The 19,991-nt window shown below is 35.5% G+C and overlaps 1 protein-coding gene across 1 annotated transcript in view; it reads right to left on the bottom strand.

The window, feature by feature from the left end:
* Positions 1–19,991, bottom strand: part of LOC127867432 (coiled-coil domain-containing protein 57-like) — a 44,302-nt gene that overhangs the window by 20,674 nt on the left and 3,637 nt on the right. The window contains exons 2-13 of the mRNA XM_052408579.1: positions 17,478–17,602; positions 16,527–16,681; positions 15,888–16,056; positions 12,055–12,176; positions 11,067–11,155; positions 9,933–10,090; positions 8,141–8,215; positions 6,871–7,071; positions 4,765–4,923; positions 4,224–4,386; positions 1,136–1,270; positions 513–693 (exon numbers count right to left, since the gene is read on the bottom strand). Of these exons, the coding sequence (XP_052264539.1) occupies positions 513–693; positions 1,136–1,270; positions 4,224–4,386; positions 4,765–4,923; positions 6,871–7,071; positions 8,141–8,215; positions 9,933–10,090; positions 11,067–11,155; positions 12,055–12,176; positions 15,888–16,056; positions 16,527–16,681; positions 17,478–17,557 (1,687 nt within the window). The 5' untranslated portion in view covers positions 17,558–17,602. The remainder of the gene's footprint in view (positions 1–512; positions 694–1,135; positions 1,271–4,223; positions 4,387–4,764; positions 4,924–6,870; positions 7,072–8,140; positions 8,216–9,932; positions 10,091–11,066; positions 11,156–12,054; positions 12,177–15,887; positions 16,057–16,526; positions 16,682–17,477; positions 17,603–19,991) is intronic.

Consider the following 19,991-nt stretch of genomic DNA (forward strand, 5'->3'; position numbering starts at 1 on the left):
TTCGTCTTATTTTGACATAAAACTAATTCAAATGTTTCACAAATTTTTGAAAATTATTTTAAGTTCTACTAAAGAAATAATATATAAATTATACAATTTTTTTAAATAAATGTGTGACATCTCACGTGGCCTGACCCCCCTCCCCATGTCACAAACTGTCACTTTCTTACTCACCCTTCCCCCACCTAGAGCGTGACATACTTTATGGACGGCCCGTAATGGTTAAAGCTTTAGACTTCAGAAAGGTGCTGATTTACTTGTTATATATATCCATAAATTTATAACACAACATATGTTTCTATATGCATTAAAATTCACCTTGAACAGTGCCTAATAAAAAAAATCTATTCCGGAGGGGCAACCCCTCCCGCACCCTCCCCGTTTGGGCCCCCCCAGTCAACATTTCCTGGGTACGGCCCTGTCATTATTGACCTAGTAACCTTGGACTGCAACCACAAGAGAAACAGACGAACAATTTTTTCGCTACCTTGGACTGAGAGAAAGCAACTAACCTTCGTTGACTCCATGACCTTGAACTTTGACGGTGTCTGGTTCCCTGGGACTGGGCAATTTGTGACCCAGCTGCTCCATCTGTGCACGCATTTCTCTGATAACCAGTTTTAGGTTGCTGTTCTGGTCTTGCAGGCTTTCAAACTCTTCTTTGCTCACTAGAGCACATTTCTTAAGGTCAATCTGAAACGTCACAATTATTCCACTCAATGCCAGTACAAGTATTTATTGTGAATTGCCAAGGAGGATGACTTCAGAAATATTTCATTGAAAACAGCCCTAAGAGTTTTACCTAATATCCAAATTTCTAAACAACAAAGTCACTTTTGTAATTAACAGCAATCTGCCATAAATATACATGTTTACCAAATGGAGCTTATACTAGTACATCTACTAATCAAGTAGTCAAAATACATTTTACATATAAACAGCCAAGAACATGGACAATTTTGTACAAAACAATGAATAACATCTCTTGTTTTTTTAAAACATTAAATCAGAATGAAACCTTTACATTGAATGTAAGCAAATCAAACAAGTTTGAAACAAGTTAAAAAAGATAGTCTTGCTTTTTAATTCAAAATATCAACTGTATTTAAAAAGCCCTTAACTGATTGGTTGTTACCTCTACTCTCTTGTCCAATGAGATACCATGTTCTTTCAGGGCAGCCAAACACTGCTCTCTCACAGTTTGCAGAACATGTATCAGCCTCTCTCTCTGCTCAAGTTCCCTTGTCTTTTCTTTCAATTGTGCCTGAGCCTAAAGAGATTTTTATAGCATTGAAAATAACTGTGCCTTAAAATACAGTATGAGGGAACCATACGCAATTCTGATTTACTTTATTTATTCCTAAAAAAATAAATAATGTATTCCATGATACTAATTAAAAAACAAACAAACAAATAAATGTCACGCATTATAAACAATAATAAAACTATAATCAGATAAATATTCCTTCATGCTAATTTTTTCATTGGGTTGTGTTTACTGCAGGAACCTTTCCGACAAATCATGCTTTTAACTTCCTTAGATGAAAATCCATCCATGCTGGATAAAGAAAGAATCAAAACAAAATTGTATGGGTCAATGTTAAATAAATCACATTGGACATTGAATTGTGATCTAGTCACTGTGTTCTTTGGTTTAATACTCACTCTCATAATGCTTATGTATTCTGTGAAGTTGTGTGAATAGAAAACAACAGCAAAATGCTTAACAAAGTAATGCTTCTGATAAAGTTGTTAGGATGTAATCGTTGTATTTGACCTTGAATTTGGACCTTGACTTTGGAACTAAAGGCCTGGTTCTTATGTGTGACACTCTGCCACCTAATGCTTACAACTACATGTATATAGTTGTTTGAAAAACTATTAATGATGGACGCAGTTACGCTCTGGACATTGGGTGATTTGATTGCCTCGTTTTCAGAATCTGACTGTTTTTAAGGTGTACAACAATAAGGATGAATATCATGGGATCTTTTTTACATTGAAAACATAAATAAAACTATGTGACAGACACATCTGTTCATTCTAGTGGCATAACCACAATCCCATAGTGCTATGTGCAAAAAATATATTCTTGGACAGCCCTTCAGGGCCCGTATTTACAAACAAAATCTTAGACTTAAGTCTAAGGATAAACAAGAGCGGCGCCTTGCGGGTGCATACTGCTCATCTAATTTTTTTTTAAAGGTGAACGGACCTATCTCAATTTCAATCACAGAGGAAGGAGGGTCAGAGTGGAGGGAAGTGTATAGTGTGGAGGTGTGGTCATTTATTACATTTTTTTCCAAAAATGCAAAAAAAGTGCTTTTTTTTCGGGGGGGGGGGGATTCTTGCGTGGGATGGTTGGACAGTATTTCAAAAATAAAATAATACAAAAAAATAATTGTGTTTTTTAACCATGTTTAAAAAAAAACATTTTTTTTTTTTGGGGGTGGGCATGGGTTGGGGGGGTAGGTTAGGTAGTGTTAGGGTGTGGTGGTCATTTATTAGATGATCTTTAAGATCACTTTTGTTGGGGAGGGGGGAGATTCGAGGGGGGGGGGCTTGGGGGATCGTTTGGGTGGAGTCTATTGTGGTATGCCAGGTAAGAGTTGTTTTGTCAAAGTATCAATCTAATCAAATCATAAATAAAGAAGTTATGGCAATTTTAGCAAAATTTAATAATTTGACCTTGAGAGTCAAGGTCATTCAAAGGTCAAGGTAAAATTCAACTTGCCAGGTACAGTACCCTCATGATAGCATAAAAGTATTTGACCATATATTCAAAGTCACTTAGTCAAAAAAGGGACGTAATTCCATAAAAATGACAACCAGAGTTATGCAACTTGTCCTTTACTGTCCCCTTATGATAGTTTGCGAGTGTTCCAAGTATGAAAGCAACATCTATGATACTTTAGGGTTAAAGTGGACCAAACACAAAACTTAACCAAATTTTCAATTTTCTAAGTATAAAGGGCCCATAATTCTGTCAAAATGCCAGTCAGAGTTACATAACTTTGCCTGCACAGTCCCCATATGATAGTTAGTAAGTGTTGCAAGTAAGAAAGCAATAGCTTTAATACTTAAGGAATAGAATGGACCTAAACGCATAACTTAACCACAATTTTCAATTTTCTAAGTATAAAAAGAGCACATAATTCTGTCAAAATGCCAGTCAGAGTTACATTACTTTGCCTGCACAGTCCAGGGCTCGAATTTAACCTTTCTTTCTACTAGCAAAACATTGCGAGCAGCTAAAATACCAGTTCGCAAAATCAAAAACATTCTCGCAAATTTTGCTGGAAACATAAATAAAAGAAAGTTTGGACATGACTATAGTACTATTAAAACTAAATAAAATATGACATCAACCACAAGTTTTGGCGTTATATATGAAGTTCTTTTTTCCACTTTTCACTGTTTTCGTGAAAGAATTTAATTTCCGGTTTTTTTCTGTCAACTCAACGCTTTACTTTGCTTTATATTTCGTATTGTTATTTCAATCTGTGGGAAAAAAGAAACTAGTTATTTTTCGCTTCGACGACATGACTGTTCAAGTTTTTTGTCTTTTATAGTGAACATGTGTGGATAATCGACAGTTTCACGTTCTTTGTACCAATACCATCCGCATATATGTACTATACGTATACCAGTCTACATACAAGGAGCGAGCTTCTGCATATGGGTATTCGGACGTTCTATTAATTGACCTGCGGTTTAGCGTTCACAACGTCGAGCGCATTTAGCAATATAACTTTTTTTTCCACATTTTCTTCACTCGCAAAAAAATTCTAGTGGCTTTAAACTTAACTCGCAATCGGTATTTTTCACTCGCATTTTGCGAGTGTGCGAGTGTTAATTTCGAGCCCTGCAGTCCCCTTATGATAGTTAGTAAGTGTTGCAAGTATGAAAGCAATAGCTTTGATACTTAAGAAAGTGGTGATGACAATATCTCATAATTTTTTTTCAAAAAATAGATGAGCTAAAAAAATTCTTTAAATTGGAATGTAAGCAAATTTTACTAATATTGAACAAAACTTTACATTAACTGCCTAAATCTACATCATTCATCATGTAGAACATTCTGTTAAAGACATTATCACCAGTGGTAGCCTGTAAATATTAAAAAACTGGGCATATTTTTCTTGATTCAAAGTCAATTATCTATTCTTAAGGCTCAGAATGGGTTGGTGAATAAGGGCCGTAGACTTTCCAATGCCATGTACCTCATCCCTGGAGCATGTGAGTTTCTTGACCAGGTCCTCTGACTTCTCGTACTGCAGTCTCTCCAGGTCCTCCACCCGTCTCTGCCAGTCCAGCTCCAACTGGGCCTTGCTCCTCTCCAGATTGGACTCCCGCTCAACCGCCGCACTCAGTTCCTTCTTATACCTGGATAGACAAAACTAATTCTATTTATTTCTTAAATATGAACTATTTGTGTGTTTTTTAACTGATGTATTGCTTTTAATAAGAAATATTGTGATTGAGAGTCAGTAACAATAATTCCAATTTGAAATAAGAAAATGACACTCATTTATAAAAATACATTAAATTAAATTCATACTTTAAATGATTTTTTTTAACTGATGTGGTGCTTTTGATAACAACTTTTCAATTGAAAGCAACAATATTTTTTTCAGTTGTTAAAATCCAAAAGTGGCACTTACTACTTGTATAGAGCCAATGCCTTTTTTTTAGAATTGATGTTAGAATGTATTACATATCATGCATTGTGGCTACTACAATTCAGATTTATTTTCACCCGACCTGTCAATGTCCTCCTTCTTCTGGGCGACCTCTGACCTCAGCTTGTCCTCACTCTCCCTAAGGGCCTGCAGCTCCAGGTCCTTGCTCACCTGACCCCTTGACACCTCCCCCAGCTGGCGGTCCCACTGCTCCCTAAGATGGCATGCTTGTTCTTCATATCTGGAACATTATATAGAACAGTTCTGATCAGTTTTTATATTTGTTTAAAGTTTTGCATGAATTTCTGTCAAGATAAACACTATTAAAATGCATGCATACTTGTAATTTTTTAAAATAAAGACTTTCAGTTTGAATTTGAATGTTTACTTCTTAAGTTTGGACCAACATTACTTCCACAATTTTTTGTAATGTATATCTGGAACATTTGTGAAAACTTTCAATATTAGCAGCACTCTTGGAAAATGGGGCTTGAAGCATGGAAGTTAACTGCAGTCCGCACATGCTACATGTAATCAGGGACCTACATGTAATCAAGGACAAAACTATCCGCTTTTATGGAATGTTTTGTTTGAAGAAAGTCTCTTTTAAACAACTAGTGACCTGAAAATCAATAGGGGTCATCTTCCAGTCATGATCAATGTACCTATGAAGTTTCATGATCCTAGGCCTAATTATTCTTGAGTTATTACCAGAAAACCATTTTACGGTTGAGAGTCACTGTGACCTTGACGTTTGACCTAGTGACCTGAAAATTAATAGCGGTCATCTGCCAGTCATGATCAATGTACCTATGAAGTTTCATGATCCTAGTCGTAAGCATTCTTGAGTAATCATCAGGAAACCATTTTACTTTTTCGAGTCACTGTGACCTTTGACCTAGTGACCTGAAAATCAAAAGGGGTCATCTGCCAGTCATTATCAATGTCCCTATGAAGTTTCATGATCCTAGGCGTAAGCATTCTTTAATTATCATCCGGAAACCATTTTACTGTTTCGAGTCACTGTGACCTTGACCTTTGACCTAGTGACCTAAAAAAAAATAGGGGTCATCTGCCAGTCATGATCAATGTTCCTATGAAGTTTCATGATCCTAGGCGTAAGCATTCTTGAGTTATCATCCGGAAACCATTTTACTGTTTCGAGTCACTGTGACCTTGAGCTTGGACCTAGTGACCTGAAAATCAATAGAGGTCATCTGCCAGTCATGATCAATGTACCAATGAAGTTTCATGATCCTAGGCATAAGCATTCTTGAGTTATCATCTGGAAATCATTTTACTATTTCGAGTCCCTGTGACCTTGACCTTTGACCTAGTGACCTGAAAGTCAATAGGGGTCATCTGCCAGTCATGATCAATGTATCTATGAAGTTTCATGATCCTAGGCCTAAGCATTCTTGAGTTATCATCCTGAAACCATTTTACTATTTCGAGTCACTGTGACCTTGACCTTTGACCTTGTGACCTGAAAATCAATAGGGGTCATCTGCCAGTCATGACCAATGTACCTATGAAGTTTCATGATCCTAAGCCTAAGCGTTCTTGAGTTATCATCCGGAAACCATCTGGTGGACGGACCGACGGACGGACCGACCAACGTACTGACCGACATGAGAAAAACAATATACCCCCTCTTCTTCAAAGGGGGGCATAAAAATCCTGTGTGAACAAAAAGTGTTGCCCCTGCTTAGCCTATGCAAACTGCACAGGCTAGTCTGGTATGACACTTTCTGCACATGCATAAAGCCCCATAATCCCACAGTGAGGCTCATATTAATAAAGTTTGTTTTCAGAAAATGCAAGAGCTCTAAGTGTCGTCCCAGATAAGCCTGTGCAGTCCGAAGAAGAGACTTCCTTTAAATGAAAAAAGATCCATATTCATAAAGTGTCATACCTGATTAGCCTGTGCCGATGCATTCAGCCCCCTTAACCCAGAGTAAGGGTCATTTTTATAAAGTTTATACGACTTTATAGGATAAAAGGAATTTATAATATGAGTGTTGGACAAACATGAAATTTATCAGCTAGAGGGAAGAAAACTCATCTGTATAAAAACACTCATTAACTATTCAACAACAACAGAAAAAATAACCTACTATCCAATTAAATGCATTGATAAGAATTTTTACATCTAACTTAATTATGTAAAAAATCGAACAATACAAACTTTTCAAGAGCACTGTGTTTTTCTTTTTCTAAATCCTGATTGGCCCATTGTAGTTTGCGTATTTCAACCTGACAGTCTTCACACTTTGTCTGCAGATTACGAATCTCGTTTTGAAGCTCAGTGTCTCTGGCAGTGAACGCTTCTTTAGCAGCACTAAGCGCCGTCTCTTTTTCTCTGCAGTATTTGTCCAATTCTGAGTGTCTGAAATTCAACAAAAAGAGCAGCTTTATGCTTAAACGGAGCTTAATGTATGTGCATATAAAGTATCATCCCAGATTAGCCTTTGCAGTCTGCACAGGCATATCAGGGGTGGCACTTTCCGCTTTTATTGAATTTTTAGTTTAAAGGAGGTGCCTTATAAACGTTAATCTGGTGTAGGTGTAAAGTGTTTTCCCTGAATAGCCTGCGCAGACTGCACAAGTTAATTTGGGATGACATTTAAGGTGTATGCATTAAGCCCAGTTTTCCCAGAATGAGGTTATAATTAAGATTATGAAAACATGTCTTGCATGAAAGGTCACCATCTGATTAGATTACTGTTGTTAAGGAAAATGGTTCCATGCTGGATATGTGTTAATCTATATTTTATTGTCAAATAAATCGTCTCTAAATGATAACATTTTTAATTACACAGTAAGGGTAAAAATTGTATTTAAAAATGCAATTACTTTTATTATTTGATTTTATATTGTAAAATAAAGATTTAAGAATGGCTAAAATCCTTTCAACTTAATCTTTGCAATAAGGGGGGAGTCACGTTAAATACAAAATGAATAATGTACCACAAAATATTGCAACACAGATTGCATTAGTTTCATTAATACTATGTCTGCCCCAGGTTAGGGTGATCTATTCTCAAGTTGCCAACCATACTATGCACTGTTTTTTTTTCCAGGAAATCAATGAACTATTATAAGAAAAACTTCTGTTTACACGATCAAGCAAATCCACTAAATAATGCAATAAATTTTAGCCTTGCTCCACGAAATTGGGCCATACTGCATTTAAGTAAAGTGTCGTCCCATTTTAATGTGTGCAGTTTGCACGGGCTAATGTGGGATGACACTTTCCACCTTAACTGGATTTATGCAAAGAAGGGACTTCCTTTCAATGAAAAATACCATAAAAGCGAAAAGCATTGTCCCTGATAAGCCTGTGTGAACTGCACGGGCTTATATGGGCAACACTGTAGGCACATGCAAAGCCCCGTTTTCCCAGGGCAAGGCTCATTTAAATGCAGCTATATACATAATTTACTGTGAACACCTACTTTCTGTTGTAGTCCTCTTGCAGTCTTGTCATGGCGAGATCTTTCTGGTGCAGTTGGCTCTCGAGCTCTGAAATACTAAATACCCACAAATAATGTGATTAACTTATTGTTGAGTTGTCAATCGTCATTTCCCCTAGTTAACCCTTTCCCACTCGTAAGCAAAGTGAAAATGGCTATGTGCTTACATCATTAAACCAGAAAAGCCTGCAAGTAACTCGCAGTCTTTTCAGATTTTATGCTGTTTGCTGCTCATCAGTATTTTAGGGTTGGAATTGAAGCCATTAAAACTTGAATACAGTAAGAAATGTCTTTCATTATTTTTAACTTTCTAGGGGCTTCAAGTGCGTTAAAATACGTATCTTAGTGGTAAAGGGTTGCACATTAATTAGCGAGCTAACCACATTTCACTATGTATGACTTCATGCCCTCGGAGCACCTGCAAAATTACTTCTGAAAATGTGTGTACTTTTGTGTTTATGAAACTCTTAAACACATTTATAATCAATAATGTCCACAATGGCTTTTACAAATGTAAGTTGTTTGTGTTTATAGTGACTTGTGGAATGAATTGAAATATCTTTTTTAAGTGGTAATGCCACCAGCTGAAATGTTGCAGCAAACGTAATGATATGACTCTTTTCTGACCTCAAGAATAATAGTTGTACATGTATGCATGAAACAGGCTCATTATTCAAGAATTAAATGTAAAGAAAATAATAATAATAAAAATTATGCAAACATTTCCAATTTGGCAGGTAAAGTAATATTTCCACAACTGATAGAGCAGGGTGCTTCTCACAGGCAATTAATGTAAGCCTCTGAAGCATTATGAGTGTGAAAAAACTACTTGAAAGACAAGTCTAGCAAGGCAGTTAACAACTATTAATTATATAATTCTTTCCCAAATGACTGCCTTATATTCCCAATTGAAGGTTTTCATAAAATAAATAAATAAGTAAGATTTAAAACAAATTTCAACATTCAATTCATTTCCCTATTCTGCTCTTTAAGTTGAACCTAGTAAATATAATATCTAAAGCTTTCCTATTTTTAATTTAAGAGTATTTGTAAGCAACAAGCACCACCACCTATTTAACAGTTTAAGTGTTAGTCTAAGGGAGATGATTTTTCCCATTGCCAAAGGACACAAGCCCCATTAGGCCTAGTAGATATGGTGTCCGCCTAGTGACCAGGAGTTAATGGGTTTGATCCCCACCGTAGGAGGGTTCTTAAGATCTCTTTCAAGAACAACAAGTACTGGTTCTTGTCCCAGGAAACGGACTCGACTGTGTTTCAAATAAGCCTTAGGCTTTCAATGCAATAGGGCTAAAATAAATAGGTTTAAACTAAGCCCCATTCACTAAATGGTGAAAAAACAAAAGCACCACATAACGGGTACCAACGCTTGGCTGCAAAAGGTTGTCAGAATTTTTTATTTTTTTTAGAGGTCACAGTGACCTTGACCTTGGACCTAGTGACCCAAAACTGGGTGTGGCGTGTAGAACTCATCAAGGTGCATCTACATATGAAGTTTCAAAGTTGTAGGTGGAAACACTATGATTTTAGAGCCAATGTTAAGGTTTTAGCACGCCGCCTACTGTTGACGGCGGACGGTTGACGACACTACGTGTTGGCTATGACAATACCTCGGGTTTTCTCAGAAAAAAGACAAGCTAAAACTCACTGATCAAAGACTATACTTAATTCTTAAGTCGAAAAAGGGTTGATTAACATGGACCCTCTCATCTATAACACACAAAATTCAAGAAAAACAGCATTAGAATAACCTTACCATGAATCTTTCAAGGCCCTCATGTCCTGTATCTCCCACTCTCTCTCCTTCACTTTCTTCTCTAGGTTCCTCTGGTGGTTCTCTGCCTGCGAGAACTCCTGGCTGTTCTTCTGTTGGGCCACCTTGGACAGCTCTAGCTCCTTGCCCAGCAGCTTTGCCTATCAGCACAGGGTGAAAATCGACAGTACAGGATTAAACTGTAAGATAATAAACTAAATGTTTGTTGAGAAAAGACTTCATTTAAACCAAAAAGTAAAGCAGCAAGTGTCATCCCTGATTAGCCTGTGTGGACATGCATTAAGCACCTTTTGCCAGAGAAAGGCTTAAATTAATATTTGGAATTAATAGTTCGGCCTTTTTAGACCCAATTAGAAACAAGAGATGTGTTTGTCAGAAACACAATGCCTCCTATTGCGCCGCTTTGATGCCATACATTTGACGTTTGACCTTGAAGAATGACCTTGACCTTTCACCACTCAAAACGTGCAGCTCCATGAGATACACATGCATGTCAAATATGAAGTTGCTATCTTCAATATTAAAAAAGTTTTGACCAAACTTTAACGAAGGTTTAAGTTTCAGGAAACAAAAATACAATATTTGATATTTGACCTTGAAGGATGATCTTGACCTTGACTTTTCAGTGCTCAAAATGTGCAGCTCTGAGAAAAACACATGCATGCCAAATTTGAAGTTGCCATCTTCAATAAAGCAAAAGTTATAAAATTTTAACCAAGGTTAAAGTTTTGGGACAGACGGACGGGCAGACGGACGGACGGGCGGGCGGGCGGGCGGGCGGGCGGGCGGGCGGGCGGGGGGGCGGGCGGACGGACGGACGGACGGACGGACGGACGGACAGACAGACAGACAGACAGACAGACAGACAGACAGACACACAGACAGACAGACAGACAGACAGACAGACAGACAGACAGACAGACAGACAGACAGACAGACAGACAGACAGACAGACAGACAGAGAAGACAGACAGAGAAGACAGACAGACCAAAAAGTGCATTCCTTTTCAACAAATATGTTCAATAGATAGCAGAGGCAAAGTTGCCATTTAAGAAATGAAGCAAGCTGAGATTTTCTGTTTATTATTTTGATTTATTAGTACAAAGGTATCATACCTTCAGTTCGTACTCTAGCACTTTTGCGTTCAACTCATCTGATTTTATTCGAAACTCGTGTTCCCGTTTCCTCATTGCCTCCTCAAAGTCTGGAAAGAGAAACACGCATAATTATATGAATTGTTTTGGAATAAAGGATCTTAATGCATATGATGTTATAGATAAGCCTGTGCAGTCTGCACAGGCTAAACTGTAGAGACCCTTTCCACCTTAACTGGATTTTTGTTTAGAAATTTTTAAATAAAACAAAACATAAAAGCGGAAATTGTCATAACCGATTAGCCTTCACTGTCACATGCATTAAGCCCAGTTTTACCAGAACAAGGCTAATATTGTTGCCTTAGCCAACAAAAGGAAATAAATTATACACCATAAATTTAATATTGCAACTTGGAATAAAACCATGTTCTTGCAGACATGTGATACACATAATTAATGCTTGATTAGTCATTGTCTACTCAGGTATGAATGTACACTTAAGTATACTCAAATGTGACCCGCATGAGGAAAATATACTAAAATGTACCAGGCTAATTTAGACTGTACCCCAGATTTATTGCCCATCAGATGTTGTAAAACACACCACAATAACATAGCCAAATTCTTTTTTAACAAAACATGCCTCAACATTCTTTTTTTTAGCATGAGTTTCGATAATATAGAGGCCATTTTACAAAAAATTAAGGAAAATAAATACATTTAAGAAGTACCCGAGCCGAAAATGACCAATCAAGCATAATTTACAGTTTATAAAAAACTGTTTGCATAACATCTGATCAAAACAGTCAATAATCATTACACAGCAATAAAATCAGATGAGGCAGATCATTAGATACATATTGAAAACCCTCTAAAAAGTTGCTGCAAGCAATGTGAATAGTAGTTTTGATGTGCATGTACTCATGTTTAAAATCCAAATCAGCAGAACTCTGAACAGCTGTTTTTTGTACAGAGATATAACTGTTGCTGGAAATTGCTTTAATACAACCTGCAGTGATCTCCCTTTTCTGAGAGTCCATTTCTTCCTCAACCTGCGTAAGCTGACGCTGCAGTTTCCGCTTGATCGATTCAAACTCTTTGCGTTCTTCTTGCATCTCGCCATCCTTTGTGCTTAATAAAAATAACATCAACAGGTCCACATGATATTTGGTACAAATGGGATGCAGCTTTCCTAATTGGAAACATATTTTGCTGGAGTTATTATATAATATCAATACACATGACGGTTGCTAAGACTGCTTTATTTACATGATAGCAAATTAAGTTAATATATTACTGATTCAGATAGCACAATAATTTTTTGCCAGACATACAACACTACAATGTTAAAACAAGAATTTAAAAAAGGAATACCAAAATATAATAAATATGTATGAATAGCAAGAAATGTTTCTGTTTTATTTTTATAACAAGGGACAAAATTGTCACAAAACCAGGTTTTCAGTTGAATTAAAGTCTGATAAACGGACAATTCAAAATGTGTATTGTTAGTATGGCTGTAACGATACATTCGAATATTCGAATTACTCGAATACAGCTGTGGACGAATCGTATTCGTTATTCACCACCCCCCAAACCGAATATTTGACGAATACAAACAACGTGGTTTCGAGTTTGAGATTTTACCGGTAATTATCTTACCTTACAAATGAAGGTTCATACAGTAAACCCCTATATTTAAATGTTCTTCTCCTTATTCCAGCGTTTTTCATCATGTTTACCCCACCCACTATGTTACACAGTGAAATTATAAAAACAAAAATGGCGGGCACCGGTTAAATATTTACAACATTGAATTGAACAAGATGTGTTTGTGAAACACAATGTCCCCCTATATGACATTTGACCTTGAAGGATGACCTTGACCCTTCACCAATCAAAATGTGCAGCTCCTTGAGATACACACGCATTTCAAATATAAAATTGCTAGCTTAAATATTGCAGAAGTGACATTACATGAGCAATTTTGACCCTGAAGGATGACCTTGACCTTTCACCACTCAAAATGTGCAGCTCCATGAGATACACATGCATGCCAAATATCAAGTTGCTATCTTCCATATTGCAAAAGTATTCATAAAATAAGCGATTTGGGCCACATATATTTGACCTCTGACCTTGAAGGATGACCTTGACCTTGGCCTTTCACCACTCATAAATGTGCAGCTTCATGAGATACACATGCATGCCAAATATGAAGTTGCTATCTTCAATATAGCCAAAGTTATTGCAAAATGTTAAAGTTGGCGCAAACCAACCAACCAACAGACCAACCAACAGACAGGGCAAAAAACAATATGTCCCTAACTACTATAGTGGGGGACATAAAAATCTTTTGATGGTTATTTAATGTTTATTTAGGTAAATACGAGTGATTTGAGTGGTCAGTATTTATGGAGTAATGAAAACTATTTCGTGTTCAATACTTTTTCTATTGTCACACTGTTTTTATTCAATATATCAAATGAGCATATGTCAGATAGGTGACATTGAAATATCATCTACATCACCTATCTGACATATGCTCATTAAACAAATGTGAATGGGTACTGTCACTAATGTGTCAACTGTTCACTCTTAATTGTTCTACTCAAGGATTTTATAAGGACTAGTCATGTTTTCAAAACTGTGTTCAAAGTTTAAGCAGTTCTAGTCAGTGTTTTGTTATTTCAAAGTGTTATATTTCATATTTTCAGTATACAATGATACACAATCAAATTGACAAATACTCATAGTTTCATACTATATAATGTCATGTCAAGTTGTCAGTATTACTTTTGTTCATTGAAATTTATATTGGCGAATAAATATTCGTATTCGCCACCCTGTATTCGTGATACGTATCGTATTGGTCACCTAGTGTATTCGTTACAGCCCTAAGTGTTAACCCCATTGTGTAAAATTGACCTTGATTTCAATTAGAAACAAGATGTGTTTGTGAAACACTATGTCCCCGTATATGATGTTTGACCTTGAAGGATGACCTTGACCATGACCTTTCACCACTCAAAATGTGCAGCTCCATGAGATACACATGCATGCCAAATATCAAGTTGCTATCTTGAATATTGAAATATTGCAAAAGTGTACATTAAATGAGTGATTTTGACCCATATATTTGACCTTTGACCTTGAAGGATGACCTTGACCTTTCACCACTCAAAATGTGCAGCTCTATGAGATACATATACATGCCAAATATCAAGTTGCTATCTTCAATATTGCAAAAGTTATTGCAAATGTTAAAGTTGGCGCAAACCAACAGACCAACCAACAGACCAACAGACAGGGCAAAAACAATATGTCCCCCACTACTATAGTGGGGGACATAAAAAAAGTCTGATAAAGAGAGACAACTCAAAATCAAAATATGCATTGTTACTGATTGTTCATACATGTAGTTACATAGTTGTTTCAAAATCAATCTATTTTTAGTTGTGGCAACCTTGACCTCGTAGATATTGACGTAATTCTTTCGCGCAACACACCGTCCAATAATGGTGAACAAATGTGCCTAATGATTTAAAATGTCACAGTGAATGACATAGTAATGGCCCACACAAGCTCATTTATGGCCATTTTTGACCTTCAAACTCAAATTGTGACCTTGACCTTGGAGATATCGACGTAATTCTTTCACGCGATACACCGTCTAATGATTGTGAATAAATGTGCCAAATGATTTTAAAATCTGACAATGAACGACAAAGTAATGGCCCGGACAAGCTCTTTTATGGCCATTTTTTACCTTCAAACTCAAATTGTGACCTTGACCTTGGAGATATCAACGTAATTCTTTCGCGTGACACACCGTCTAATGATGGTGAACAAATGTGCCAAATGATTTTAAAATCTGACAATGAACGACAAAGTTATGACCCGGACAAGCTTGTTCCACCTGCCCGCCAGCCCGCACACCCGCCGACATTCGCCAATCTAATAACCAGTTTTTTCCTTCTGAAAACCTGGTTAAAAATTACAAAAGGCAAAACAAAGTTGTTTCTTAATTGTATTTAAAAATAATTTGTTTTGTAAATTATTTATCAGTTATTATTTTATGCTTTCCGGTGGTTTATAGAGAAATATCAGTGAATTAAAACTGATAATTTCACTGTTTCAAACAATGAAAATTATCAGTCAAAATTATCGATAATTTTCACTGTTTACTGTGAAATGACGTCATTTTTTACGAAATGACGTCATTATACCAGCGAAATACTTTAGTTTAACTCTTAAACAATATATATAAACTGTGAAAAAAAGCATCCAATAAAAATAAAATTTGTTGGATTCGGTGGAATATCGATTTAAGTTCACAAGTGATCATAGAAAAAATATGATTTTCTATGATCACTCGTGAATTAAAATCGATAATCCACCGAATCCAACAAATATCCTCTATTTAAAGCTTCTTTTTAATGAAAATATTGTAGAATTATTGACAGCTTATTGAAAATATTATACTGTGCTTTTATTCATCCATAAACACCTCTTTGAATGAATAAACTACAAACAATGTAACTTAGTATTAATATGTATGTCTTGTCTACTTCCAGATCTTTGTGGACATCCTTTAGACGATTAATAAATCCATAGAGGAAGATAAAGACTTAACAAATGTCCCGAAAGATCCACTGTCGTCAGCCATGATGCAAAAATGATATGAAGGCAATTACATCTTCTGGAAAACATAAACAATTTAATAGCGCTCTGACAAAAATGGGGTTAAATGCAGTCAGCACAGGACTGCACAGGCTAATCCGGGATGACACTTAACGCACATGCATTTAACCCCCTTTTCACAGAGCGATACTCAATTACTTTCTGTATGCATCAATTTCTGCCTGCTTCTCTCGTAGTCTTGCTTGATAATGCAGCTGCAGCTCTTCCCTAGACTTTGCCTCGCAGTTGATCTGGGTTTTGAGCTCATCAACGAGTATTTTACATTCACTGACTTCTGCTGTCTTTGCATTTAACTGGGCCTTAGCATCTAAAGAAAGGGGAAATAAGCAACAGTAATTTTTGTTGTATTTTATTACTTTTTGTCAGATTAAACTTGTTTTTGGACAATATAGTGTAGATATTTGGCAACTAACTGAGTTTTGTTTTCGCACTGAAATTGGATTCATTGAACAAAAAGTACAATTTTTCAAACAATCAATGACTTTGTGGGAAAATTTCCTTTACGTCAAATATTATTGTAGTACAAATGTATGTGCATTAAATTCATGAAGACTAAACATTGTACTTAAGATAAGGTTAAATGAAATCAATTCGTCTTACATAGCACTTGCAAGATAGCATGAAAGAATTTTATTCAACTTAGTATTATATTGAAGCAAAAGTTAATTGCTGAAAATGAGTAGGTATATAAAGCACATGGTAACTTATATCACATTACTACAAAATGATGTATTCCTCTGCTAATTACAGACATTTCGCCAACATGGAAGTAGTTACCTGAAAATGATGAGTCATATCTGTCCAACTCATGGTCTCTCTCTTCCAGAAGTTTCAGGTTGTACTTGAAGTCTTCTTTTAATTTAAGAAACTTTCCCCTCTCTTCATTCAGGAGCTTTTCTTTTTCAGCACATGTTTGTTCTAGGGTTAGTATCCTGGAAAGATTACACTCATATGGACAAAGTCAAATTGAATTATAGAACACAATTGTACAAGCAATCTAAAAATATTAAATTTTAAATACTGTTCTTCTTTTTTATCATAAAAAATATGTTTATTGTAAAGTGTAGTCTAATGAACAATATGACATGTTATGTACCATATTTGGTTCAATCTTGATACTGTTGTGTGAGCATCATTTTTGTTTATCAAAATTAAATAAAGTTTTAAAACAAATGGCATAATACTTTATCTAAATCTATATGTAAGAGATGATTTCATGGCTTACTAATGCTCGATTGGTCATTGTCGGCTGGGGTACTCTTAAGTATACTTATATGTACCCAAGGTACGTTAAATATACTTTAATGTACCCAGTCGATATAAGACTGTACCCGAGTTGTTTTTCCGCCCAAAATCTGATGTCGTAAAACGCCCTACTGATTACTGTAAAACGGTATTGTTTATCTTAAACAAACTTCTCTTTAAAAAAAAACTGCATCAACATGCTTTTTGTGTACGAGTTTCGATAATATAGAGACCATTTAACAGAAAATTGACATAAATGTTGTTTTTATAAAAGCCGCCAACGACTGATTTAGCGTTAAAATTCCCGGGTACATTTTAGTATATTTACCGTACCCGGGGTACATGTAAGTATAGTTTAGAGTACCTGTGGTACATGTAAGTAGTACCTGAGACGACAATTACCAATCGAGCCTTACTACATGTAACATTTCATGCTATCAAAATATGCAAACTGAATTTGATAGAATGGTAACATAAATAAACCTCTGTTCAGTAACATCTCTCCATTCTTTTTCCTTCTGAGCAGCTAATTCCCTCCAGCTGTTTCCAGAACTGATCTCCATGCTTTGGATATAAGCATACTTTTACTTGACAACCATAACTTTCCTCTGCAAATAATATCATTATTTACGTTTAAAATTGGCCTATTTCTAGCTAAACAACTTAAGGCTTCTTGTACTGACTTAAATTTCATGTCTCAAAGACAGAAAATACATAAAGCTATTTGAAGTAATTTTAGCTGGAACTAGCCTGTATAACGATATGGCTGTGTGCTCTGTAGTTGCCATTATTCAACTCTCAGCTTTATAACCCAAAGGGTTGCTGAGAGTTGCAATGCGCAATCTTATGTCCAACGGTACAAAATTGTATCACCACTGCAAAGGCTAAAAAAAACTGATTCTGCAAAAACTTATCAACGTTTACCTGTCTAAAGCACAAACTCATGAATGCAAATGCAAGAAATAATTGCTTTTTAGTTACTTTGTTATAATATAGTACGCTCTATCCACCATATTGGGAACTGTTGTAATGTTGCTGACAAAATATTTTGCTAACGCTTAGGTCGCAGTACACCAATCTTTTGCACATCGTGATATTTGATTTAACCTTAGTTGATAACGATGTCGAACAGTCGTTGAATATTTACACTATATGAATTTTCAAAATGAAATGTCAGCAAGAATAGTTTGTTGAAATATTGGCTTATTTTTTTAGGTTGCATGCAAAAGTAAAGGTCAGTAGGCTGCCATTCAGGTAAATTTAATGTGTTTTTTAAGTTTATTCATTATCTTTTCTTACTAAAATGGTAACCAAAGACATCTGTTTAGTGATGCGCACTAAATCTGTGCGCAAAACTGCTTTTGTGTTTGTGAGGGGATGCATATGTACTCCCAGAGCCGCCATAGCAAAAATTATCAAAAGCTCTGGAGTACAGTCAGTCAACCAGTGTAGAATAACCCGGCAAAAAACAAAAAATTATTTTGACCACATTAATTTCTTTCGGGATTTTGTGTCAATGTGAGAGGATGTAAAAATAAAGGGTAAAATTTATTTTGTATGACAACTGGTTAGGCCAGACAGCATATGCAATTTTTTTGTAAAAAATAGCAAATTAAAGTTAACCCTTCGGAAAATTAATAAAAATCATTCAACTTACAAAATGAGTATTTCAAAACATTGTCATGGCATTTGTTTTCAATCAGCAAAAAGTTTATCTGAAAATAATAAAGCCTTCTATATCCATATGCACATTTCAAAACATAACTCATTCAATCAGTTCCGGCAGGTATGTGTATTAGATAATACCTGGTTCCGGTTAACATTTTGCCACATTTATCCCCACTGTAAGCATAATACAAAAGCTTTCTTGCTAAAACTTTGTTAATTTATTCTTTTACCTAATGTTTACAATTATCATTTTGTTTTTAATGGGGCATTATGGAAAATTAAATACAAATTAATTGGAACTGCTGATTATCCGGAACTGGTTGACAAACTGTACGTTTATGTGGACTATGTGCTCTGATGATAATAGTTATTGGCTCTTTTGGCCCAGTTTTTTTCAAGCTCAATCTGCCCTAATTTTAGGCTTTTTCGGCCCAAGTACCAGGCTTTTTCGGCCCCATTTTTCATTTGAATAAACGTTGAAAATATGTTGGTCGATACTCTTTAAAACTATGGAATATCGTTTATTACAGAATTATATTATCTGTATTGAAGATTATTCCATTTGAAAAAAGATTCTCTTGTCTTTTGCTTGAGGTATGTCGTTGTCGAAATGAGGCGTTATTATAGACTACATACAAGAGTCTGCGACGGCTTTGAAAATAAAACAAACTATAAAGTTATTTCTATTACATATATTTGAATAACTTTAATTAAAGTGATAACAATAAAGAATACACACGTCGATCTTAACAATACAATACAGTATCAAATTTACTGCACATAAATTGTTCATTTTATTAATAAGTCCAATTACATCAGCATCATAACATAATTGATTTATGAATTGACACTAATGAACGAAACTGTTAGTGTTTCATAGACAAATATCAATTTATTTTCATAAGCAATCAAAGTAAAAAAAAAAATCTGTCGTGGAAATGCCTACAATTAACGTGTTGGCAAATTTCGTAACAATTTGTATACTAATTGACATAATACACTTGTTCCTGATACACATCGTTAATGCATTAAACATATGTTGTTTTCTTAAATAACTCCAACCCCGTCATTCATTATCGAATGAAGCCATTGTCTAGCACACCCGCACCTATGCCAGGATTATAATATGTATCAGGTTGTTAAATACCTGTGTGATGTTTATTCGGATCAACAGGTAACAAATAGGCAGATTTAAGATCATAAATGGTAGATTTAAGATTATTAATTAAAAAATAATCTTACATAAGAATTGTGTCCGTAAAATTTGAACTGCCAATAAAATAAAAAATATACAAGGGACAAAATTGTCACAAAACCAGGTTTTCATTG

Source organism: Dreissena polymorpha, chromosome 2 (genome assembly GCF_020536995.1).
Source record: "Dreissena polymorpha isolate Duluth1 chromosome 2, UMN_Dpol_1.0, whole genome shotgun sequence".
NCBI classification, from domain to species: Eukaryota; Metazoa; Mollusca; class Bivalvia; order Myida; family Dreissenidae; genus Dreissena; species Dreissena polymorpha.